The sequence below is a fragment of the Pithys albifrons genome, chromosome 3, assembly GCF_047495875.1.
Source record: "Pithys albifrons albifrons isolate INPA30051 chromosome 3, PitAlb_v1, whole genome shotgun sequence".
NCBI classification, from domain to species: domain Eukaryota; kingdom Metazoa; phylum Chordata; class Aves; order Passeriformes; family Thamnophilidae; genus Pithys; species Pithys albifrons.
This window is the reverse complement of record NC_092460.1, coordinates 96,628,567-96,655,606: the sequence shown is the minus strand read 5'-3', so window position 1 is coordinate 96,655,606 and position 27,040 is coordinate 96,628,567. Positions and strand designations below refer to the sequence as shown.

The following is a 27,040-nucleotide window of genomic DNA, read 5'->3' as shown; positions in this document are numbered from 1 at the left end:
TTCTCTCTTGAATTGCAAGAATATAGTAGGATCTATCTAAAGAAGCAGTCCCTGTTTCCCTCCCTTCTTCCCCCATCCCTTATCAAATCAGACGTCCAAACTCAAGTGCCTGTGTACTCTGCTGACAAGCACAAGGGGATTAGGGAGTGACGGGTTTAACAAAACTGGCTCAAGGTTTTGTAAAATACATCTTGGAGCTTGAGCTCTGAACGAGCCATAAAATTCCTCCCATGAGGTACAAGTAAGGTTTCTGCAAGACTGGATCAGAACTTAATAATGCTTTTTTTAGGTTATTTTTTTCTTGCTTTCTAAAAGGTGCCACAAAACAATTTGATTTTTTAAGATGCTGTAAGACTAACAATGACTTAATGTAACAATTGTGTAAAAAATAACAAATGTGTTTTACCACCAGCAAAAAGAACTGATTTCTGGGCTGCATGCAAACCATTTGGGGCAATTAGCATGTAATTTAATTTGCATTAATCAGCACGAGGTCAGCAAGAAATTAACTTTGGGTGTAGATTTTACATATAACAGCATATGAGAATAAGGAGGAACTGTTTTTACAGGGTGTTAATTTGCAGTTAAGTGCATTCAGCAAGTTTGGCAGGGCTTGGCCTTGCAGGAGAAAGATGAATGATGTGGATTTGGGAGCATTGAAAGCACAAAATGATGTGGCAATTTACCAAGCATTTAATGTTGCAGTATATAAACACTTAACAGACTTCTTGGCACTAGTAAAGATCCGAGTGCAGGGTTTGCTGAAGGATGGAGCACACTGCTGACTGTGAAGGGCGTGTCTGGCTGGCTGTGGATGGGTCCCACAAGGCTGTGCGTGCTGGCCACGCATTGCGCCAAATGATTCAAGAACACAGCCAGATATCCCAAAAGCACAGGTTTCTCTGTAGCTCTGAAGTGGGAAGAATTTAGGGAAATTACTCAGTTTTTCATGTGCCCCTTTGACCCTCGAACCATTCCCTCCACCACCATTTCATTTCACAAAGTCTCCTGGGGCTCCATGAGCCTTTGATGTGAACAACCTGGTAAGTGTTGTGAGAAATCCACTGCTGACGACACAGAAATTGTTTTTGACAAAAGTATCCGAGCATCTGGTTATGGGAGATGAGATGCTAAGGTGGTGTTTGGCTATGGTAAGGTGGTAGACAAAATGCATATGGCTGTTTTCATGTCTTATTATTTAAATGAAAGCATTTATCAGTTGTGTGCCAGGGAAGGTGTCTGAAAGGGAGTCTCTTTTATTTCCTATTTTTTTCTCGTAGTGTAATCTCAAGGCACTTTGTAGTTGCCACATGGACATCTGTAGTTCACACACATCCTTGTTACATCATGTTTAGAAAGAACCATGGGCAGCACTGCACAGCCCATTTCAAGACAGGATGCCATTGCCAGGTCTGTAGCCATTGCTTTAATATCCTTCTGGAAACAGGATTTGTGGACAAAGTAGGCATGGATGCTCAGTGAGATGCTGAGGTTGACCCTAGTTCACCTCTGCTTTTTGCATTCCTCAGAAGTAGATCCATGGTCAGTTGAACTGAATTGGAAGTCAAAGGAGATTATGTTCTTGGGCTTCTCTGTTAAGTTCCCAAACTTAAATGGCATTAATCAGACCTAAGCATGTCTGAAGGAAGCATCTATACAAAGAGTTTGGGCATGCAAAGTGCAGTCAGAATTAGGACTCAGTTTGTTCAAACACTAGGATCATACCTTTATGAGATAGCTTAGTTTTGCTTGAGCCTTCCTGCCTCTGTGGCTTAGGATACATTTACATCATCCATTAAAACATACAAGCCAGGGGGCACAGCCAACCTGCCATGGCAGAAACCTATTTGGCAGACCTACCTGACTTTTTATGCTGCTTCCATTGTTTCAGTAAGATTTTGGTATCTTGATGCTCCACCTTGTCAAGATGTTCTTAAGCAGTATTTTCCCTAGTTAGCTCCTTATTAAAAAAATATGTGTTTAAGTAGCATGACAGACTAATAAAAACAAATTTGAACTAAGAATCATAGAGTCATAGAATTATACAGGTTTTAAAAGGTCATTGAATCCAACCATTAACTCAGCACTGCCAAGCCCATCACTACCCAAGTGACATCTACATATCCTTTAAACCCCTCAAGGGCTGGTGCCTCCATTGCTTCCCTGGGGAGCCTGTTCAACGCTTGACAGCCCTTTCCATGAAAAAAGTTTTCATAATACCCATGTAAACTTCCCCTGGTGCTACTTGAGGCTGTTCCCTCATGCCTTATTGCTTGTTACTTGGGAGAAGAGACCGACTTCCACCTGGCTACAACGTCCTGTCTGGCAGTTGTAGAGAGTGATAAGGTCACCCCCGAGCCTCTTCTACAGACTAAATGCTGCCAGTTCCCCCAGCTACACCTCATCCTTATGCTCCACACCCTCCCCAAGCTCCACTGCCCTTCTCTGGACATGCTCCAGCAACTCACTGTCTTTCTTGTTGTGAGGTGCCCAAAGCTGAACCCAGTATTTGAGGTGCAGCCTCACCACTGCAAAGTACAGGGGGATGATCACCTTCCTAGTCCTGCTGGCCACACTATTGCTGATACAAGCAAGGACCCTGTTGGCCTCCTTGGCCACCTGGGCACATGCTGGCTCATGTTAAGCTGCTGTCAACCAGCACCCCCATGTCCTTTTTTCGGTTAGCATCTTTCCAGCCACTCTTCCCCAAGGTTGTTGTGCTTCATGAGGTTGTTGTGACTCAAGGGCAGGACCCAGCACTTCACCTTGTTGAACCTCATACAATTGGGCTCAGCCCATCGGTCCAGCCTGTCCAGCTCCACCTACAAACACTTCCTGCCCTCCAACAGATCAACAGTCCCATCCAACTTAGTGTTGTCTGTGAACTTTCCGAGGGTGCACTCAATCCCCTCATGAAGCTCTCAGATAAAGATACATTTTTCTTCAAAAATTTGTGCTGTGGCACTCTCAGGAATTCCTTAGCCTAAAATCTCAGTTTGGGCAGAATTTTCATCAAGGGTTTTGCAAGGCATCCATCTTCTGGGTATTTTCACAGTGTTTGTTTTATTTCTTCCTTCCCGCAAATCAACATCCTAACTCTGAATGAGTGGCCCAACAAAACTCTGTGAATTTGGACACTTAGAATCACCAAAAATCACTAGTCATTTTTAAACATCTTGCACAAAACTGTCAAGTGTTGGATGACATGAGAAAGGTCAAAGAAAAATGTGTTGTAAATCAAACTGAAGATTTATATCCCAGCTGTTTGATTTTAATCAATGCTAATAGATTTTTAAAGACAAAAAAGGAAGAGAGGAAGGAAGAGTATCCTTTGTACAAAAATGTTAGGTAGAAAGTTTAAAGGTATAAAAAAGTGTGGTGATTTCCTTTTCAATCATGCAATAAAACTAATTAGGGAGGATATCAGCTGATGAAACAAGTGTCTGTGCTAATTTACTTATAAAATAATAAAAATTATTTTGTAGTTATTACTTTTATTTTAATAGTAACTCCATAGAAACTAATAAATTTCCTTCTCTTCAGAGCATTTGCAATTGGAAAGTCTGACTATTATCAGATAATGAATCAAGAGTTCTCAACAAGTATTTATAACCAGAGATCACTTCATCTGATTTGAATTATTCAACTTTCAGTTTGTTTCCTTTCCCTATTTGACAATGCCATATTATCTATGTTTTCAGGAAACTTGGTGGATGATGAGTTTTTCCAGTAAAGCTACACTTTGTGTTGAATAGTTTAGGAGTAAGGTCCACTTATCACATCACATTCCTTGCTAAAGGTTCTCTTGGTAGATGTGTCCACTCGTCTAGATGACAGACTCAAGAAATTAAACTCCTTCCTCTTTTTCACTTGCACATGAGTTTCTGTTGAGCATCACTCTCTCTGGTGAGAGCTTGTTTTTAAATATCCATGTTCACCCCTAGTGTTGGATACACTTTATTGATGTGTGAAATGAACCTTCTCTGTAGAGCACCACAGAGTCATTTTAAAATAGATTCAATAGAACTGTGAAATGTGGTTCTATTTCTAATTTTATCTTAAGAGGATGAGTAGCCATTAAATTCTCATCTGTAATTATTAACATTTTTCATGTTGATTTATATGTGTTCATACACACAGCTTATACATTTGTATATATTGAAGTTCGCTTTCTTTAGACTGTGCTCCCAAGAAAGCAAGGTCTTTGATATCCTACACGACACATCTTAAAGCAATGATCTTTGCATTATTATGAGTGTAAAATAAAGATATTCCTGCTTAGACAGAGCAGGTTCTACTTATGCTTTAAATACACTTTAGAGCAGAAAATAAATGGTTCTGTAACCAGATGTGTTTGTTCTCTCTCTTTGCCTTTTCTTCTCTTTCTCTCAGATCTGGAGCTCTGTTGCCTCCTCTGTTACTCTTTCCTCTTTTGATCAGCTTTCTCCTCCTTCCCTTTAGTTGCAGGCCAGATGTTCTTACAACATATAGATCTTTCCAGATAATTTTATGTTCTTTGTAGAGTAGCCATGTCTGCAATCCCAGTCTGGCCACTTGTAAGTTGTTTTGAGTGATGTATTGTCTTTAAGAAACACATGGATGTGCATTTCTGTGCTACAGGTCGTGAGTTGCACAAGCTGTGATTTTTGCCCCCTTCCCTGTCAGAGCTGGGGGAAGTACTGGAACACATTGTTTGGGTAAATAGGATGGGATTGTCCCTTCTAGTGCCTTTCTTCCAGATGCTGACATGCAGAGTAAAAGCTGCTGAGTGCTAGAGGGAGGTAGGGCACACCTTTTCTGTCAGAGAGAAGTAGTGGGTACCAGTCATGTTTTATGCTTTAAATAAAAAACTTTTTATTCCCCTACTGTTCAAGGATCAATCTTCAGCATCTCTGCAACACTTTGTACTTCTGTGTTATCTGTCTGTGCCTTTTAATTTTCGTGATGCTCCTTGGATGCTTCCAAGTGAAAAAGGCCAGAAAAGACCTTTAGCATCATGAAGACCAACAATCTGTAAGGAATTGCCACCCCTATGACTCAGATAGAAAATCTAGGCATATGATCTAAAAGTTCAACCAAAACAGACAAAAGGAGGTGGGTCAAATGTTAGACTGGTTTTGTTGTCTGCTTAAATGGAAAAAAAAGTGTGATTTGTTGCACCTCTACTGCAGGAACTTGAAAATATTTTTCCTTTTCCTGCACACAAAGATACTGTAAGTATGTTTAACACACACAAGGTATACAGAGGTAGCACCTGCCCTGAAGACAGTGTGCTCTGCACTCATGGAACTGGCACAAAAGCTGATTGATAAAATTTTACTATGAAATATTATTAAGATACAGAGGAGGACTGAACTGAGTCTCTGTGTCTTCTGCTTTCATAGCCTGGAGAAGTAAAGAAACTTCTCCAGCTGTATGTATGTGCATGATACATAGCAAATGAAGGACTGGTTAGTATCACAGGGTTTCTGCTCTCCTCATGAAAGTAGTATCATAGATGTCAGATTGCTGGAGTTCAGGACCACACCTCACTTCCCATCTGAACTATCGTAAAGGCTGTATAAATAAAAACAAAAATTAACAGAGGAAGCTCAGATAAAAGTGCAATAATTTGTCCCAGGTAAACAAAAACTTCAATAAGAGCAGAGGAAAAACCTGATGAGTTAGAGCCAACTTTTTGCTATTCACAATCACCAAAGAAATGGTCCAGAGTAATCTGGTTCTAGAAATAATACCTGGTCCTGTGTTCCACTATTTTCAATAACATGAAAGCTTCAGGCAATGAGATACTATTTTTTCTAGATTTTAGGAGGAGATAGCTAAATGAACTGTCTGATTTCTCAAAGCATGCTGGCAAGACTCCACATGCTCTGCTTCTTAAGCTGAGGGCAATTTCCTTTCTACTTCAAACTTTGCATAGCTGTAACATATATGTCATAGAATCCCAGAATAGTTTAGGTTGAAAGGGACCTTAAAGATCATCTTATTCTAGATCAGGATGCTCAGAGCCCCATCCTACCTGGCCTTGAACAATTCCAGGGATGGGGCATCCACAGCTTCTCTGAGCAACCTGTGCCAGTGCCAGTTCCTCACCACCCACCCAATGAAGAATTTCTTTCTAATTTCTAATCTAAACCTCCCTTCTTTCAGTGTAAAGCCATTAATCCTTACCACATAGTGATGTCACATGCCCTTGTGACAAGGCCCTCTCCAGCTCTCCTATAGGCTCCCATCAGGTACTGTAGGGGCGCTAAAGTCTCCCTGAAACCTTCTCATCTCCCAGATGGAACAACTCTGGTTCTCTCAGCCTGTATACATAGGAGAGGTGCTCCAAACCTCTGAGCATCTTCATGCCCCTCCTCTGGATAAGTCTGTTTCAGACCTGACAGTCTTGTCCCAGATCTGTTTCAGATCTGGCAGCCTTGCCCACCCACATCTTGACTGCTGCAGAGGTCCTGCAGGCAGTTTGCAGCTACATGGAAGAGCCAGACAGGCTCGAGGTGTCTGAGCTGCCCTTGCACAGCAGTCCCAGGGTGCCCAGGGTGGTGGCAGTGCTGTGGAGCACAGGGACACACGCTGGTGATGCTGAAACAGAAATGCGGGAATTCTCACCTTTGCTTCAGGCACGTAGGTGAGATTCGTCTTGCCTAATATATGTACCTAAAAGTTAGGGATCTAATCCCTTTGGAGTCAATGGAGAGACATGGTAATGCTTTTTAGTATAACTAATCTCCCCTCAGTGACAACAGAGAAACGATAGATGACTAGCTTAGACTAATTGCTCAGCTTCAAAGGTGGGATTTAGTCACCTAGAACAGTAAAATGCTATCAGATTAAAGTGTAGCTTTTCACACCTACACAAAACAAATTTGATTTGAGCCTAAATAACTGCACAGAACAGCAGATAACTGACTTAGACTGTAAGTGCCTTTTGCAAGAAGACTTATTTTAAATGTTTATGCAACTCACAATAATACACCGGTTTATACCTCTTGTAGCATTCTGTATTATTGTCATACTGCTCTGTAATGTGTTATTATTTACATTTTAAAGACAGAGATGTGAGCAAGAGGTTAATTAGCTTGCATGAGGTCTGACACGGGGACCCCTAATGAAATGGGGAAATGAATCAAGTCTTTCTATTCCTCTCATGATTGTACTCATGATTTTTGGTCCATTGTCCTGGACACTTGTCCACCATTTCTCTGTCATGAAAGGCTGGTACTTTTGGTTTTTTTAGTGTAGCAAAATGTTCTTTGGGCTTCTGAATATTTTAAAAATACTGTAAGCAAATGGAATGTCAATAATTTGAACTAGAAGTGGTGAGCAGAAGGCACATTTTTAATTGGTATAAATTAGTTGTTACTGGTTTGCCTCTGAAGTTTTGATCATTTTGCCTGTGTAAATGATTGGTATTCCTGTGGCCTTTCAAGGATTTGCAGCATCACATAATTAGTTTAGCAAACTCATAGGCCATACATGGAAGGGTTGGGTTTCCATTAAATACAGGCAATGAAACTATTAAATTTTCACTGTATGTAATTTGTGCAGAACACTCTGCAATATATGTGTATCAGTTTTGAATCTACAATCAATTTTCATGTTAAATGTTGAATTTAAACTCCGCAGCTGGACTTTCATCCTGAAAGAAGCCTGATAGCCCTGTGCATCTGGTTTAATCTTCCCTTCAGCCATATTATTTTAAAGGCACTCCTGCTTAGTACATCTTACAATTGAAAAATAATGCTCATATTCCCTCTCATCCTTAGCAGCTGTGGTCCCTCTGCAGATGTTGTGCTGTCAGACGTTTCATTATGTGTGATAGAAAGCGTAGGTTCTTTTTGTCTGACTGTGTTACCACTTTGTGGATTTTCTTTTCTTTGTTTTTTTTTAACTTATTCCTTTGGCTGTAGATGAGTCCTTCCATAATACTTCACTTTATTTCCTGTTGCTGCTGCTTCTCCTTCTTTTTAAGTACAGAAATGATCAAGAACTTGCAACTGCATGGAGCTGCCCAACAGAAGCCCATTGATTCCCCACCAAAGGGCTCTGTGTGAGCCATTCTGCTCCAGCCTGAAAAGAGAGCTTTGTTCCCTCAGCTGGTAGTGTCTTAAGATGCTGATCCTTGCCATATTTTTTGAAAACTGTAGCAGTTTATCAGACTGCTTGACACTTCCCATTCAGCTGTGTATTCTGTGCCATACTCTGGTATTTGTTTCTTCTCATACACCAGTCTCACGAGTGCAAGACTGGTCTGGAGCAGCCCAGGCACCACTGCCAGTTGTGCTGGGCACAAGTCATTTGGAGGGGAATAGTGAAGAGGAGGAATCTAGAGTGCTGGTGGCCATGCCTGAAATGGTAGTAATGGATTTAATATTTGGGGCAGGAGGTATGGGATTTGTCATGTTGGTTGAGTATTTTCCTGGCCACCTTCCATGACTGTTCAGATATTTTTAGCATGAAGGACAAGCTATGTTGTCTCAGTTGACCTTGGAGCATGACATTTTAACATGGAATTGGTTTGAATTGCTAATCATTAAAATGATTTATTATTTTTTATTGCAAGAGCAACTACATTCCAAGTCATGTTTTTTAGACGAAAAGGGAAGCAAATTGAAACCTGTCTTCTCTTGACTTGCAGTTCTTCATGATATCCATGTTTCCTAAACTACCGTCTTTCTCTCTACATCATTAAAAGTAAATTATGCCCAGGACTTTTTTTTTTTTAATTTGTCTTTTGGTCACTTGACAAATACTATATCAGAGTGACTGAAACTAACCCCAAGGTCTCACAGTGCTCAGTGAGAAGTGTAGAACAAGAGGATCATTTCTGTTGCAAACAATTTATGACCTTAATAGAAGTTTACAGCTGCCATCAGAAAGGCAAGATCTTGCTATCAGTGCATTTATACTGGTGATTACTCTCTCCTTTGCTTTCATTCCCAGACTCAAGTTTACCAAAAAGATTAAGCCCCTAAATGCCAGCTTCTGTTAAGGAAAGAGCAGCAGTAGCACTGCGTCAGGATATTGTGGCAATATATTTTAAGGCAATAATATATAACGTAGGAAAAGAGGTTCAGACTAATTAGACATAGCCAGAAGTCTATGGAAGTTGAATTAAAATTTTGAGGTCCAGATCGATTTTTAGCCTGACTGGGCTTTTTTAGTAGTTGTCAATTTTGGACAATTCATGTTTATTGAGTTTTGTATCTTCTTATGTTAACATGACCTGGGAGCAAATTATAATTATTTTAAGATGCATTTTACTGCCACAGCAGTGCAGACAAGCCTTTGACTGAAAAGAGCATGAATGGCCTGTTGACTTTTTCAGTCTACTAAATAAGCACCTACTCAAGTATCTGATGTACATTAAAAAAAAAAAAAGCCAACCATCCTCCTGTCTCAAAAGTAGCACGGTTTAAAGATTTATCCTGCAGAAGTTGAAACCAAGACATGAAAATAACCTCTCTTTGACTACCTTGGCAACAGGGAAGACCACAACCGCTTCTACAAATCACATGGCGGATCTCCCAAATAGGGCCAAAGAGGCTGTTTCCCTGAAATCTGTGTCACACTATAGTTCCTTTCATGCATAGGAAGTGAGTAAATCATTGAATAATGCAACATCCTCTCCCATCTGCGAGAACTCTGCTAAAGCCAACAGTGAAGCGTCTGGGTTGAAGTAAACTCAGTTACTTGGTAACTAAGTTGTTTTTCAGAAAGGTTAAAACTGGAGGGATTTTGAACTTGTGTTTTGGAGGGGTTAAAATTGCCAAGAAAAAATGAAAACTTGAAAAAGATTCCCAGGTGCCTGCATTAATACTCCCCAGTCTCTCTGATGTGAGCTGGCAGGTCCCATAAAGCCACTCAGCCTTGAACAGGGAAGGGAAGGAGGGAGAGAGCAGGGGCTCCAGCTGTGATTCCAGAGCCCCAGAAAGAGCTTCTAACCCAATTCCCTTAAAGTGCACAAGCCTCACAAGCCACAGCATCTCTTTGCCACTGTATTCACTGAGTTTGCAGGGCAAACAAAAGATCCATATCAGACATGCATCCTTCCAGGGCGGGAAAGCCTTCCCTCATTTGCCCATAGATTTTCCTTTCTTTTTTCTTTCAGCTATATATACAGATATATATTTATCTATATATATTTTTTATTGGAGGGGGGGGAATGTTGCTAATTTTTTTTTGGCTGGTAATTAAGAGAGCTAACACCAGCTAGGCTAGAGTGAACGCAAACAAGACCCCTATAGGCAGCACAGTGCATTAATGTAAAATATGCCCAGACAACATAACTTGTCAGAGAGGATTATTTCTGCTTAGTGAATCTGCAGGGGCCCCTTTGCTCCACCACTCAGCGTCTGACTAGAGAGAGAAAGAGAGAAAGAGTAGCCATTAGTGAGTAGCTACTGTGGCATTGATGTTTGAGCGCACTTCTGAACTGGCTTTTGTTGAGAATATCGGTGCAGAAAGCATGCGCTGTCCCAAATCCGCTGTTACTATGAGAAATGAGGAGCTGCTTTTAAGGTATGTTGTCTCCTTTGTTTTAACGCGTGCTTTTGAGTTGCCTGGGCCCGCTGCAACTATAACTGTGCTGGGTATTAAGTAGTTTCCCCTATTTAAAGGCAAAGACAGGCATTGCTGGGTGCAAGGAGCATTTTGCACTAGTTCGAATCGCACATTTCATGTATGACGACAAATGTACGGAGAGGGTAAGGAGGGGAAAAAATAAATATATTTTTCTTTTTTTTCCCCTCCCTAAAAGAAAGCTGGTATTTCTTTTATCACCTCCTTTGCAATATTTCTGCCTGCTTCATTATTATGCACTGGGCATGGAATAAGCATGGAAAAAGCTCAGGGAGACTCCATATTAGAGCTAGTGCCCTAAATACCACTTTAATTTTCACTTAGCCTGTGTAAATAGTTACTAATGCTCTACCTAGTCTTTATCACTTGAAGATATTTTTAAAATATCTCAATACTCTTATATGTGGGATTAAACATCTATTCTCTGATAATGCTCTCAGGTTTAGCGGGGGGCCAGCATCGACTACTCTTTTCAGAGGCACACAACACGCAGCCACACGCACACACGCACATACACACAGAATTATGCTAGAATTGGCACCCCGCTTTGAAAAATGTAGTCTTTTGTTTATTTGCTAGCAGACATCGTAGCATTGAATACATCTTTTGGTCTGACAATGGGACAGCTGAACAATGGTGCTGTCAAACTAGCTTAATGTATGTCTGGCGGTGGGGTGGTTTGGGTTGTTTGGGGGCTTTTTCCCCTTTCCTTTTCTCAGCCCCTTTTTCATTTCCCTCAATCTTTTTCTGTACACGGTAGAATAAGAAGTGCGTTGCCTGTTTTGTGACGGTTGTTTCATTTGATATCAGCTGCTAATAGTGCAGGGGAGGGGGAGGTTTGTATCTTACAATTATGGCTATTGCATTAAGTTGGAGATTTATTACTACCCTCTCCTTTAACTGCAGTGAGAAAACTTATTGATTCTGAAAGCTTACAATACTGCTGTCAATCTGGCAAATACATACTTGCCAAACGTGCCCTTGCCTGATTTTATACCCGATCGTATCAACTTTAACTGCTGTTTTGAAGATACTATTTCTAATTTTGTTTAGGTAATGAAAATGCAATAAAAATGATAAATCAGATCTCAGAGTGGGAGCCCATGCTACTTTCCATTTTTATAATCCAGCTATTAGCATACGTTAGAATTTTAAGGTCAGACAGAATAATCTACCTGAATGATTCCTATCCTCAAATCAAACAAATTATTCATATGACATTTCTTAAATTATCTTTCTGTTTAGAGAACCATAGTTCAGCATTAAAACAGTTAACAATTCTGGGTTTGAATTTGGCAAAATGCTTGTGTACTTTATGCATTGTGAGAAGAAATTGTTACAAAGCTTTTGAAAAATTTTGAGTTACTACTTGGGCAGAAGCTTGTGTGTTAAATAAAATGAATTGTCATCAGTCTGAGGAGTTTCTGAAACTGTTTAAAGTCTTCAAATACTTTACATTTAAGTAAATGTATTGCTTTCAGTAATAAGTTTAATCATTTTGTGAAAGAAAAGATATATTTATCAGTAGTTTCTATTTTTTGCTTCGATCAATTAATAGTAGATGTTCTGTGCTTTTTTTAAAACTGGATTCTAGTGCGTGATTTATATGGGTCGAGGGGTCTCCTGGACCCCTTAATTAAAACAAAAAGACAGAAAGGATTTATTGGTAGCAGTCAGAGCTCTCTGAAGCATGTATTTCAACACAAAAATGTTTTATGGGGAGACTCTCAGTACTTGCTATGCTGTTTTCCATTTTTTTTGTCATTGTATCTTCCCTTGTGTGTTGAGATGGTGTAAATCAATAGCAAATAGTTTATGTGAACAAAAAGGTAATATCACATAAAATACTCAAATGCAGAGATTATGGATTATCAGGTAGTACTTGGAGTGCTGTGTATTGTGCATAAACATGAAGAAAGCAAGGATGGTGTTTAATATAATGGGACCATGCTGTAATTCACTTCCTTGGAAGAACTTCTTTCAAGACAAACATTAACTCATTCACAACTGCTTTGCTCTGCCAGAACCGGAGGCATGGTTTTATAAAGTTATTTCTTTTATCATGTCATGTTCCAGCAACCTGAGCTTTCTAGCAGCCAGTGCCCTTTGTGAGTGGCCATAAAGTGAGTCGCTCACTCTCAGTTACGTGGAAATGTCCCTTTAGTGATTGCCCAGAGCAGGTTGAATGCCACTTCTGTAGCAGCCACCAACAGACACCTGAGCAGCAAAATCAACCACCACTTTTAAGGACTATTCAATACTAAAACTGTTCCCTAAGCACTCTGCTCACAGGTGAGTTCATAACAAACTTACTGCAGTTTTTATATTTTCAGATAAAATATTGCATAAAATTTATTTAGTATGATTCTTTTTTTGTCTTGGATTGCCAGTTACTTTGTTCTTTTCCAAGGGTATTTTCTGACATTGCATTCACATCAAAGACTAATTTTTGAATTTGTGTGAATCCTTCTTGAAAAAAAAAACAATCTATGCATAACTACTGAAATATTGCTTTTTGAGCCATAACAATTATTGACATCAAAGTGGGTGAAGCAAAGCTGTAACACAAGTAATTTCTTAGCATGTTTAATGAAAGTGTTGGCTTTTGAGAGACTGTACAGGTTTAGAGATCTTATGACTGAACATCGGGGGTGTCCTTCGTGTTACCTGTTTTGAATCTCACCCATTCCCAAAACAATGTGGTGTCTTGCAGTTGTCAAACTTGGCAACATCTGTTTCCACAACAGAGCTAAGAGAGGTAATTCCGACTCTACACGAGTTATTTGTTCTTGCAATGACCAGGTGTGATGTCAAAAAGAATATCCTCAGTCCTACTTGTCAGGATAGGTCTTAACCCAGGACCTGGCTTTCTGTGTTTCCACACGAAATGAAAGTGAATTGTATTTATTTATTAGCCTGGAGTCTTTGTGTGTGTGTGTGTGTGTGTGTGTGTGTGTGTGTATGAAATTTTTTTCATATTTATAAAGCACACCCTCTAACATCAACATGTTAATATTTTCTTTGTTTAAGAGCATGATACTGAAGTGTTTCTGTTATCAAATTTAAGTATGAAGGGATTGAGACTGGACCTGCAGGGAAAGGTTTGGGGGTGAAAAGCTGGATGTGAGCTGGCAATGTGCGCTCAAAGCCCAGAAAGCCAATTGTGTTCGGGGCTGCATGAAGGAAAGGGTGGACAGCAGGTCAAGGGAGGGAATTCTCTCCTGCCACAGCCTCATGAGATCCCACCTGGAGCAGTCTTTCCAATTCTAGAGTCCTCCACAAAGGAAAGACATGGAACTATTGGAGCAGATCCAGAGAAGGGCCACAAAAATTGTCAGTCTAGAACACCTCCTCTGTGGAGACAGACTGAGAGAGCTGGGGTTGCTCAGTCTGGAGAAGTAAAGGATCTGGGGAGATAGTGTAGCCTTTCAGTACCTAACTGGGGCCGAGAGGAAAGATTTTTTAACAGGGCCTTTTGCAACAGGACATGGGATCATGGTATTAAACTAAAACAGGGTTGATTCAGACTAGACAAAAGGAAAAAATTTTGTATGATGATAGTGGTGAAACACTGGAACAGGTTGCTCAAAGAGGTGGTGGATGCTCCATCCCTGGAAACATTCACAGTTGAGCTGGACTGGGCTCTGAGCAACCTGATCTGCTTGTAGCTGTCCCTACTCATTGCAGGGGAGTTGGAACTAGATGACCTTTAAAGGTCCCTTTCAACCCAAACCATTCTATGACTATGATTCTATATAAGATTGCAAACTATACCTTTGGGGCTGAAAAACAAAGGCAAGCATTCAATTAATATTCATATCTAGAAGTTTTACTGCAAATGTAGATTGTGCTTGAATACTTAAGAAGTCATTCAGGAGTGAATCAATACTAATTATTGTAATCAGGAGGGTTAATTAGCTGAAGATGCTGCTGATGGAAAGTTCACTGCTTACAGCCCTGAAAACACCTAAGTTGATGAAATCTGAAAGCAAGATGTCTAAGAGGACTTTATATGGAGAGAAATGCTTGGCTTTTCTTTGGTATTTCAAGAGCCAGTTGTTCCAAAGGGGAAACATAGCTTGCAGTTTTTATCTTGCATTATATTCATTCAGAGGGTATTAGAAGATGCAACTGAATCTGTTGTTGATATTTTGTGGTAGTTACTCAATAAATGCAAGTACCATTTTGGATAACCTGTACTGTCTCTGCGGCATTCATTTGTAGATTACCACAAATTAATATGGATAATCTTATGCATTTGTAATCTGGTTCCAGCACTGTTATTTGGGACAGTTATTTTATTTTTTTTCTCCATTTGTGTGCAGGCACAGGGACTTTACATGGTATGCATACATAAATTACACATGCTTTGTATCTGATATACAGATACACATCTGTGTGCACACAAGCACATGTGCACATAAGTTTAAATGTTTTCATTGAGGGTGTGTATTTCTATAATCCCGTGCCCCAAAACTCCCACTTGGTTTTCATCTGCAAAACAGTATTCCACTACATATGATACAGAGAACAGTTAGTGAAGAAGTAGTTCATGACATTTAATTCAGATGATAAGGGATAAAGACTGAAAAGAAGTGATGAAGAAAATCCTTTATTTTTCCTTCAATTAGAGCGGTTGTGTTTCTTAAAGTCAGCATTACTGAATCCAAACAAAATGTTGCTGTACAAGATCTTTCTCACAAGTGAATTGCAAGGAGATTTTATATTTAATGCTGAGTGTTTGGGTTTTGTGGTTTGGTTGGTTGGTTGGGTTTTTTTCCATAGTTATATCTATTAAGGTTATAACCAAGATGAATGTCTGGATGTTTGTTCAAGAAAAAAAAAACAAACTACAGAAAGCCCCCTCTTCAGTCACAAACACACAGCATAACCCCCCTAAGTCAAGTGATGCTTTCAGAAGAGAGAAATTCTATTTGAAAACACATCCTTCTTTCCTTTGTAATGACATTAGAGATTATCACGTGCAGGTGCTATTTATCTTTGCAACTGCTTTCCTATGACTGTTTTACTGCTTCCAACACATTTACTTGTATGTCAGCCATAGAAAAGGTAACTGAAAATGGCAGCTGTTGAGAAAGCATGTCGCCATGCCTGGAATGACATGCATTATCGGGGCAGCAGGAGTTGCTGGCTCTACAGCCCATTTCTACTTGACCTGCGGAATGATTGGCTGCCTGGGATGGTGATGAATCACTGGAGTTTATGAAACAAGACTGCTGGCATCCTCACAGAGGAAATAAAAATGGGATTTTTTTTTCCCCTCTAACATTCTTGCTGTGGCAAAAAGCTTTTTTTTATGTTTTGTTTTGTTTCTGTGTTATTTCACCCTGCAGCAGGAGTAAATGTGTCAATTAAAATTGCTTTAATACTGTTCTTGGCAAGTTAATGATACACAGAATGTTAACTCTCTTTATTGGATGGAAGTGAGCAGGAATTTTCCCAAATTTTGTGTAAATCTTGATCTGGACTTTAAATTTCTCATCTCTCACTCTGGTCTTGAGACTGAGATAGTGTAACTAGTAATCAGCTCAAGTAGGATGTAAAAGGGATTTTAGCTGTTCTCACGCACAACTTTATTTTCTCTGATAGTGTAAGGATCAGTGACCATTCCATGGAGTAATATCAGCCAGATCCATCTTCATCATTTCTAAACTAATGACATTCTAAACTAATGACTAAAATGACATTTCTGGAAAGCATCAACTCCCAGATTTGCACTCACTTTCTAGGTGGTTCATGAAATTATATTATGCATTAAGCCCACATTACTGGATTAGGCCGTTATGAGCTGGTGCTTGTAGGAAAGTACCGTAGGGCTGTAAACCTGCCAGGGCACTGACAGGACTGACACACTGTGGATCACAAGCTCCCCTGTAAAATGCAGCCAAGTAAAAATGATCCTTATATGTCATTTAAAACATGCAAAATTGTGTTTGGGGGTGGGGAATGGAGGGAATTACTTGCTTGTCCTCTCTGTGTAGCATACCCAGTGGCTGATGTGTTAGCTTGTGTCCCTCATTCGGGTAGAATAACCTATATTTAAGTTAACTCTCTCTGATTCAAAGGAATAAGGTTACCAATAAAATTGCTCAGCAAGTTTTAAATATGGCAGTTATATGAAGATAATGCTTTCTGCCATTACATGAGAGAGGGATTTTCTCAATTCTCATGCTTTGCTGCCCAAGCTTTTTCTCTACTAGTTTTGAAAAGCAATTTGCATGCTCACACAGTCTATTAGACTTTTTCACCTTCCTCTGAGTAATTCAGCTGCTTCTGGACGCTGAAGAGGCTGCAACACTCTTGTTATTTAAGGCATAGTCTTCCAATGTCCATGCAAGGCTTGTGAAATACAGAAGGGCAAATTTTAACCTGGGAGAAGAGTGGCACAGGGAACTGTTGCTTGTGCCCTTCGGTGTGCAAGGGGTAAATGCTGACCTCACTCTGGAGTTCCCATGGCAGCAAATCAGCAGGTCATCTTCAAGAGCAGCCTTTGAGGATGCCAGACAACAGTCTGTCACCCAGAGTAGAGTTGGAGGAGGGAAAAAATATTTTAGAAAATCAGACAGAGGACAGGGAAGTTTACAAATAAAGGAATGAAAAGTAAGGACACCCAGACTTAGATCATCTGGAAATTGAACTATGCACATGTAGATACCTGTGGATGACAGGATAGTTGTGCTATAGAGTGAATTTGAGATTCAAATCCTGCACCTGCCCTCCCTGGAAGCTGCACATCAGCTTCTGAAGACTTGAGGACCTCTAGAAAAGGAACAGTAAATTATCAGAAAACTTAAATTTTTATAGACTCTGAATTCAACTGTACAACCTCTTGGTTTCATTTTCCTTCTCCTCTTCCTAAAAAAAAGATCTATCTTCTGCTAAACTGCAAGGAAGGAGCTCACTCTGAAGCTTGAGAATTTGCCTGCATCATTTCAGCCCACATTTAATTTTAATGAGAGAGTTACATAACCCCCTTTAAAAATAACAAAACACTAACAGAACTGCATTGGCAACACCAGGTGCTCTGCAGTGCTGCTCCAATGAATCATATGGAGATTTGTCTGTGCATGGCTGATGAACATACATTTAACTCAGTTAACCCCCACCCCTTAATATAGCAATCCAAAGTGACCAAAATTTTTCCTAAAGAGCCTTTCTCACAAAAGGGTGCCAAACTAGATGCCTACCCTTGGAACCTCATGGTTTTAGCCCTTTTCCCCTCAGAAAGTTGTTGTACTGAGGGATTGGGTTTTTCTTTAGAAGTTGCAGATAAATTATAGTGACCCTTCAAAGTGAAACATTTTATGTTAAACACTAAGCGGGGTTAAATGTTTTGGTTCAGAAAAGAAAATCAATGTTCCTGTTTGTTGTACTGAGCCCCAAATCTCTGAAATTGTTAAGAACAGCAAGCACGTTTAATGGGCAACTCTGGGAGTAACTTCATCAGTAACTTTCAGACAGAGAATTTCTGGGGAAAACTGAATCAGTGATTTAGAGCTTGTAAAACACCTTGTTTCAGATGCCATCCTTGACTTTAGGAAGTCACTCAGCCACTGGTTGCTGGAAGGTGGAAGGATCACAGTACACTTACCATAGGTATGGTCTTTCTCTTTGTATCCATTATCAGAGGCACGGTCATGGACTAAGTAGACCTTTTGCACTGACCTATGTGGTAATTCTTACACTATTCATTTAGGGGGAAAACAACCCAAACTGCCATAACCAGGCATGGTGTAGTTTTCTCCACATCTAAATACCTTACAGTTACTGCAGGAGCCTTTTCTTTATATCCTTCATGTCTGATCTTTAATGGACTGTGCCTGTGGGAAATAATGATGTCAGACAAAGGTAGTTACTCTACATATTTTCAGGTGATTATTATTTTTGAGGATTGACATACATGCTAGGCACTTCATGAACGAATGAAAAAGTAAAGGCCTGTGAAATTTCCTACCTTAAAGATGTTGCAATTTGAATTTAAGGTGAAATCCAATCATTTGCCGTGAAAAACAAAGTGGTAGAAGTGAACGAGAAGGGAGGATGGAGGTTAAGCTCATAAGGATCCTGCTATTTGGAGTTGAGTGCAGTAGGTTAATTCAGATATTGTAATAAATCCCTCAGGTGCCTTTACATTTTCTTTTTAAAAATAAGCATACTTTTGGCTTCTTATCTCTTTTGATGTCCCTTACCCACCTTTCTTTGCTGATGCCACATCAGAACTTCACACTTACCTTTGGCTATGGCTTTTGGAGTTGCAGCTGCCTCCAGCCTCACCTCCTGATCCAGGCTTTCACTGGGTTCAGCCAGTCCTCACCATCCACTTCCCTAATCCTGCGTCTCTCCCAATAAGCAGCCTCTCCAGGTAGGCAAAAATCTTCAGAAAACTCAAATTTTTACAAATACTTAGAGGATTTTTTTGTCTTCTAGTATATCTTCCTGTGGGTTTGGATGACAGGGAGGAAGTTTTTTGTTGCAGTGGGCTTTTAATCCTGCTCTATGTGAAGGCATAAGTGGGGTTTTTGGACATTTTGAGTACTGAGCATGATAGACAAGAGCACCAGATGTGTGATTCCTCCTATCCTAAGTTATAAAAGATTATACCTTTTCTCATGAGGATAAGATAATATAATAGCCAAATCCAAGAATATTAAATTCCCTCTTCCAGGACTTTTTGGAAAGGTGTCTTTTTAAACCATAAATAGCACATCTCCTGTCTAGTAGGAAATCAGATCTGCCCAGTGCTTGCAGCACCCCAGTTACTCTCCTTCTTGGGTAGTGGATATTAATAGAATCAGTCAGCAGGTGAGAAGATAAGGTAGTTCCTAAAAAAACCAAACCAACCAAACAAAAAAACCCAGTCAATGTCTGTTGTCAAAGATTGATTGTCCCAAGTATCCTCGTGCTGCTAACAAAGCAGGGTGTTCCTCCAAATTAAAGGTCTTTCCCAAAGCCTCTCCATCCCATGTAGCGTCTGCCTTGTACCATAAAATGTTGCCTAATAGTTTTAGGAAAGATTTATTCCCCACAAAATGGAACAAAGGCCTTATACCCACAGTGGGATGAAATCACCTCATCAGTGGTATAAAATAGGAAGGGAAAAAAAAAGGAGTGAGTGGGAAGTTTTACTATAGCAACCAAGTTTACATAATATCAATGCGCTTCAAGTGAAAGCTCTAGAAATGCTTAATTTGAGGTAGCTTTTCACAGGGCTAATTTTAAATGACGTTTATTTCTTAAAATTACTGATTAGCTACAGTAGCCTACAGAAGTGGAGGGGGCATCACAAGCAGCTAAGATTTCAGTACTTAAAATTCATTGATCAACTTTAACCAATATTTTAATTTTCTTTTTAAAAGGGTTTCAGATACATACAAGTTATTTATTTCTCAAAATAAGATGAAGGGAAGACTATTGTGCATTTGGTTTTGCAAATAAAAAATCCTAATGAAAGTCTGAGGGATCATAATTCAAAACTTTATTCTAATGTCAGACCTAACTGGCAAAGATGATTTTGTTACAAGTGATCAAAATCTTCACAAACAGTAAAATGGTGCAGAATTCGGTCCATTACTTTTTGCCACTCAAAGAAATGCACTACTTTTTGCTTTGTCAATGACTTTTATACAGTTCTTTAGCTCTGCCCAAAGATTTGTGTAACTTGTACTTCGCTTTTCTTTTTCCTTCATGGCCCCTCTCTCTTCCCTGCCCCTTCTTGCCCCTCTGCTACTAATGGGCTTCCTCCCTTATAGCCAGGTAGGCTCACATGCCACTGCACAAACCAAAAGCTGCATTGTTTTCTCTTGGTCACGCTACTACTTCCAGGCTCATAGTTTTCCTGGAAGGTTATTTCGTTGTGAAAGATAGCAAACACCTCATTTGCATTCACTGACACCAGCCTGACCAGATTCCTTTTCCCCCTCACATTAGTGAAAGATCCTGAGTGATTCCACTGAAGTAATTTGAGCCAGGTCCAAATTTACACTGCCGACACTGAGCTCTGCTTCTGCTGCCTCTGTTAGGAACTTGCTTTGATGCCAGAGATAAGCTGAATCCCGAGCATGTTCATTGGCTTAGGGGGGAATAAAGCAGAGGATTTGAACTCTCTTCATACTGCCTTGCAGGCTTGGGAGAGAGTGAAGTCATTCGGAAACTTTCCCTTGAAGTGCTTCCAACAGTAGCATTTCCTTGGCCCAGAACTGCGGGGCGAGTTGATTAGAAGAATGGCAATTAAGGATAGGGTGAGGAGGGGATCTGGAGAGGGGCTGTGCTGCGAACTCCACACCAAATTTGACTCTGGGATCTGGAAGGGAAGGGGGCGTCTGCTCTCTTTGTCACTTGCTGAATGAAGCACGCCCGTGATGTCAGAGTGAGCTCATACATGCGACAGCAATTCACTGCTCAATCCTGGCCTTCTGCAGCTGAACTTTTTGTGGGGTTTTTAGTTTTCTTTTTGTTTTTTGTTTTCTTTGTGAAGAGGTGTTTGGTTTTCAAAGGTTGAGTTGTTTGGTGAAACTGCATGTAGTTTTGTGTTTGAAAAGCTGCTTGAACGGTGACTAATCTGCAAAGGTGAGGTGGAATTGCTTCATCTGCCCCGCTTAGACGCATGGAGAAACCAAGGCACAAAGAGTAAACAAGGTGGCTGCAGGGACAATCAGGGTGTGAGCCTCAGAAATGAGGGGGAAATGGATGGAAGGCAGCATTTGTAGCTGGTGGAGGATTAAAGTCCGAGAACTGATGATTCCACATTCCAGGTCCTTTCCTCAAAACTGCCATATGCTCCACCAGTTGAAAAAGCTTAATATCAGTGGGCAGCGATAGCACAGCAATAATGCAGCTCCTCTAAGCCAGTGTTTAGAGCCATTGTCTGATTTATGCTGTGAAAATTCATGCAGCTTCACTTACCCCTCTCCATCCTCATTTCCCTCTGTACTGTAGTAATGGACCAAAGCTTTAATTTTTCCTGAATTTTTAATAAAAGTTGCTAATTTGCACACATGTGCTGGTCAAGAATCTGGTGTTAATTTACAAATAACAGAGCTGAGCCTGTACCAGTATGTGAAACATTCAGGGTTTTTTGTTTCTCATCACTTACCCTCTGCATGGAGAGTTAATTCATACATAGCCACTACATAATTTATATTTGAGAACTAAATTACTCGAATGCAGTTTTTCCCTCTAAGCTCTCCTTGAGTTGTATCTCAGTATCTTTAATGGAGAGGGTTTCTTTTTGCATTTGACCCTGTTCCTACTTCTAACTTTTAAATGGCAAAAGCAAATGTGCTTTGAAAAGTGTGTTACACTGTAGTTGTTAAATAAAGCAATAACCTATGCACTTGTAATGCTTTCTCTATGACCTACTTACATACTACTTCACCCTCCTTATAGTATGATTAAAAGCTGCTTTGAATCCACTATTCCCTCAAGGGATTTGAGGCTAGAATTTAACAAACTGCTGAGAAGGCTTAAATCAGTAAGAGGGCTTCCCTACAGCTTCTTCCAGCTAATTCACATGTAATTAAAAGGAAAATAAATATTTCAAAAGAACATACGTTTTAATGAAGCATTTTTAAGCACTTACACCTTGCAAAATGGGGCAAATTTATAAAGATCTCTCTATTCCATATGCAGATTTTAAGCAAAATTATTTGTGATCCTCTCCTCCTCCCTCTCTGCATCCTGTGCGAAACGTCGATTTACTTTTCAGTCAGCAGCAGTGGGACTGTGGTCCTTAACAGCGACAGGCGGGTGAGACTGAACTCCCTTAGATTTAGCATGTACCAAAAAAACTGATGATGAAGGGGTGCAGATCCAGCCGCACAGGGCGAAGTGGGGGTGGAGACTTCTTACTTGAAAGAATATCTTCATCCTCACTGAGCTGTCTGTATTTCTTCTGAGCTAAAACCTGTCCCTTCTGCAGTGGCAAGATTTTGAAATTGAAAGTTAATCCAACTCTGCTCTGGGCCGGATTAACCACCATGGAGGCCTCAGATCAAAACCCAGGTGGCTACATCCAGCTGGAGAAAGTTGTGCTGGTTTCTCCTTTCATTTGGACTTTGCACTTAATTTTTTTATCCGCTTTATAGTCCAACGCTGTGATGGATGGGTGGCGTAAAGGAATCACCATGAATTTAGTAAAGCGGAGCCCTAGCTTTGCTTTGTGCCCTTCTACGTGGATGTTTAGGTGCCATGGTGATGAGGACAGTATGTGAACGTATAGAACAGAGCAGATTAATAACACTATAGATATCTGTTCAGGATTGCAGCTGTCCTACGGGGATTATGCTGAGGGCCAAGTGAACCTTTTCTTTCTTTAGACTTGCAAAGTAGGCAAAAATTTTAGCAGCCTGAGGGGTTTTTCTTCTTTTTAACCATTTAAAATATGGAAAAGTCTCTTAGTGCAATAAACTGGACTCTGAAAATTTGCCTGGTCTGTACTTTTTATCATCAAATCAACATTGGTCAAAATTTAAATAAAAGTTGGCCTGACTGACAGCGTATTTATTTATGGGTCAATTTAATTTTTACATTAGAATACTCTTTGAAAAGTTTAAGCATAGTAGGTTTCAATTTGCATTTGTTACTTTTTGCAAGTGTTGATTATCCAGAACAAATCAAATTATAAAACCTGGAGAGAGATTCAGATGGAGAAGCACACACAATGGAGAGGAACGTTCTGTCTGTCTAGACTGCTCAGATCATCCAGTAATCTTTGTAAATATGTTAATATTCTTTTGCCTGGAGCTGCTTTGTATTGAAGCAAGTAGGTCTTGGGGATGGAAAGGAAAATGTGTACAGATTTTCAGGGGGCGGTGGTGTGGGGGGTGGGGGGCTCCAGATACTTGTATGTGTGGAATTCTGTGTGCATCTTGGTGACACTTCTGTGTGCGGCCAACCAGGAGAGCAGCCGGGTTGGGAGCGGGTTTTGGGGAGGTTACAGCCTTGAGAAAGGGTTTGCTGTCGTTACTTATTTAAATCCCTGTTTTTGATCAGGAAGGACAGAGTTACTACTAGCCACTAAGAGCACTCTGAGCGTTTACAGGCTGCCAAGGTCTGAATGACAGGAGTTTTGAGTGCAGAGAGCCTGCACCCAGAACCTGCTCGAAGCCTTCCCAGTGCTCCCAGTTTCGCTCCGACCGTACTGGGAAAGAACTGTGTCCGTGCGAACCACTCGCGTGTGCTCCCAGCAGTGTCAGCGGGGGGTTCTCCGCCAGTGCGGGGCTTGGCTCCCGCACACGGCGCTGGCAGCGCGGGGCCGGGCAGCACAGCATCGGCGCCGGGCGGGTCTCAGCGCCCCCGGGGCTGGGTCAGGCGGTGCCCCGGAGCCCCGGGCTGGCCGCCCCCGGCCCGGCGGCGGCAATAGGCCTCTCCCGGGGCGGCGGGGGCGCAGGGGTTAACGCGGAGCCGCAGCGGGGAGATGGCTCCGCCTCCCCGCTCAGCACCTGGCGCTCCACCGACAGTTGCCTCAGCAGTCGATTTCGGAGGGGATTGGCGGAAAAAAGCGAGAGGGGGAGAGAAATGTGACAACTGCCGGGACTGGCGGCTGCCGCGGGGAGGCCTCCGCACCTGTGCCTGCCGCTCCGCCGCCCGGCGCAGTTGTGGGATCCGCCGCGCCCCGCCGCATCCTCCCGCCGACCGCCGCGGCGCCCCCGGAGCCCAGCATGACTTCTTCGTTCAAGCTGGATTTCCTTCCGGAGATGATGGTCGACGGCCGCTTGCTGGTCTCTGACAGAATGTAAGTGGCGGCGGGGCTGCCGCCGGTACCCCCCGTGTGCCCGGGTACCGCCCGGCTCCGGGTACCGCCCGGCTCCGAGCCCCCGCCGCGGGGCTCCTGCCGCGTCCCTCCCGCCCCGCCCGCCCTTCCGCGGGCGAGGAAGGGGGGGGTCGTGCCCTCCCCAGCCCCCCCTTCCCAAGTCACTTGGTGGTCTCTCTGTTGTTCCCCCTCCCGGGCTGTGCAGTGTCCCAGCAGGTCAGGTCGGCGCAGACGGGCGCGGGGGTTTATCGGCAGCTGCTGCTGATGCAACGTGGAGAAACGCGCATCGGTCGCGCGTAGCTGAGCGCTCTCCCCTCCGTGCCTAGCGGTTCCCTCCACAGACACCTGTCCCCTGCGTCCAGCCCGGACCCACCCGTGTCTCCTCACCCCTTCCCGGCAGAATAAAAATTCCCCTGCAAAAGCTTCATCAGTTTTCATATTCAAATGAAATTCTAAGCATCCACTGGGACTAAGACCAGGCAGAACGCAAGGATTTGGCTTTTGGGTTTGGTTGGTTGTTTTTTTTTTGGTGTCCCCAACAGCTGCCCTGGTATGGCGAGTGTTAATTAGGGTGAGGATGGTGGTTTTACATGCGGTGATGTGGGGATGAGATGTATCGGAAGGTGCTGAATGCTGGAATTTCAGAAGTATTCCCCTAGCCCGGCTCTGCTCTATTAATCTCGATCTGAAAGTTTCTATTATCATCCTCTCGGGCATTGCCAATTGACAGGTATTCTCAGGTAATTTAAGCCTTAGATAAAAAAAAAGGCTAGAAAGGAGGAAGTAGTCACTTGCTGAAAGATAGAAGGCTGAGGACTGTGCTGCCTTTTTACAGTATCCAAAATATCTTTATTTTGTTGCTTTTTCTTCTTTTATCAGGATGACAAATGTGGTTTGCATTACATTAGAATGTAGCGAGAGGCTTTGGCATTGACTCTGCACTGGAGCTGTTCTGGTTGAGGCAGAGCTTTAGTTACGAGTGTAAACAAACCCGTGTGTGCAGCAGAGAGTGTCACCTGCAATTTGCACAAATCAGTTTGCACACTGTGCCCCCATCTAAGACTATTCACACTTTTATTACCTTTTTTACTGGCAACCAAACTTTCTCCTAAGGTGGAGTGCTTTCCCTTGCCCCAGCAAGGGGATATTCGGTAGTGGCCAGTTGTTCAGGCAGCTGTGTGTGGGAGAGGGGCAAGAGTCAGGGTGGCAAAGCTACTTGGTGTGGGTGACTCGGTCTATTTTTAGTCTTTGAAGGACAGCAAAGGGTGTAAATGATGCCTCTTGTCTTAATTTTGTGGTCTTAAATTCAAGTGTTCAGTGCTGTGTTTTGTTTTTCCAGGGGCAAGGTCACTGTTTTTATTGCCATCAGTTAGTTTTGGTAAAAGTGATGTCAGTTTTTCCCATTTTTCACAAAAAATTGGGTAGGTTTGCTTATTAGGGTACAAAGTAGCAGCTGAACATTTGTATGTCTTGGTTTGCAGCCCTCTGTAGGGACCTGCCACAGTCAAGCTTTCGCTTGTTTTCATAGCCTCAGCTTTGATTACACTTTCTACCTGCTGTCCTTCCAGGCAGTCAGAAAAGATCCTGCTAACAAACATCGCCAAGCTCAAAGGCACTATTAACTGTAGCTGGTGATGCCCTGTTGTCACTTAGGCTTATATAACTTTATCTCCAACCTGCCCCTTGAGGGGGGAGTACCATGTCAAACTCTTGCTTCTGCATTGCTCTCTTCATATTCCTTTTCTCAGGAAAGCATCCCTAATATATTTTAACACAGCTTGAAATACAGTCACTGTTCATTAGATGCAGATCTTAATGTGTGTCCAAAGAAACAAAAATTACTCCAGAGAAATGTCAGCTTCTAAGTGGATCTCGAAATACAGAAGTTTGATAATGGAGTTGTTAAATACACACATCCTTGTAGGATTTGGTGCTGGTTCCCCATGTATTTTGGGGGGCAGGGGGGACTTAGTAATCTCTTGAAGGAAAGAAACTTTACCTCCTGCATCATCAGTGGTCGTGTTGTGATGTGCTTCCTTGTATTAACCAAGCTTTGCTTTGCTGCTGATCTAAGTGATTGTGAAGATGGTATGATTTCAAGGGATCATGTGTCATGCATGCAAATGAATATTGAGGCTAAATTGCCATTAACTCGTGGAGCTTCTATTTCTAACAGAAATAGTCCTGAAACTAAATGCTGTGTGTGTGAGCTTTGCCACACTGCCTTTCTAAAACTCTTGTCATTCACTGTTTAAAACCATCTTTATTTCGTCCTTCCTAGCCAAGTGGCGACATGCATTTATTTGCAAGTCCCCAGCTCTCTGGGCTAATCAGTGCTGACGAGAGTGCAGTTTGATTACGCATAAGGGGTCAGGGACACGATGCACCTTCCCCTTTAGCTGGCCCACCCCGGGCACGCAGGGAGCTGTGGGCAGCGTTCCACTGGGTGGCACAGAGCATCCGAGAGCACGCTCCAAGTTCCGATGCTGCACAAAACTTTTAACCCTACCATCTGCTCTAGCCATTGAGTGTATCTCAGTTCAGTCTGCAGCAGAAAGGAATTGCCTATTTCAGAGTGAGGCAATTAGCAAAATGTATGTATAACACTTCTCTTTCACAGCAAAAACTGGCAAAACTGGATTTATGGGATTTTAGTATGCCGGTGGCATATCAGATGTTTTGGGA

At 41.7% G+C, this 27,040-nt stretch overlaps 1 protein-coding gene across 12 annotated transcripts in view; it reads left to right on the top strand.

Moving 5' to 3' along the window:
• The window catches only part of CELF2 (CUGBP Elav-like family member 2), a 553,335-nt gene that overhangs the window by 280,786 nt on the left and 245,509 nt on the right, over positions 1-27,040 (top strand). For 3 of the 12 annotated variants that reach the window (XM_071552835.1, XM_071552832.1, XM_071552833.1), the window contains exon 1: positions 24,024-24,337. The exons of 4 other annotated variants lie outside the window; for them this stretch is intronic. In XM_071552835.1, coding sequence (XP_071408936.1) covers positions 24,264-24,337 — 74 coding nt within the window. In that variant the 5' untranslated portion in view covers positions 24,024-24,263. Of the gene's footprint in view, positions 1-10,388; positions 10,525-23,332; positions 23,366-24,023; positions 24,338-27,040 lie in introns of those variants that run through there. 5 more of the 12 variants (XM_071552828.1, XM_071552829.1, XM_071552827.1 and 2 more) reach the window with 4 other exon arrangements.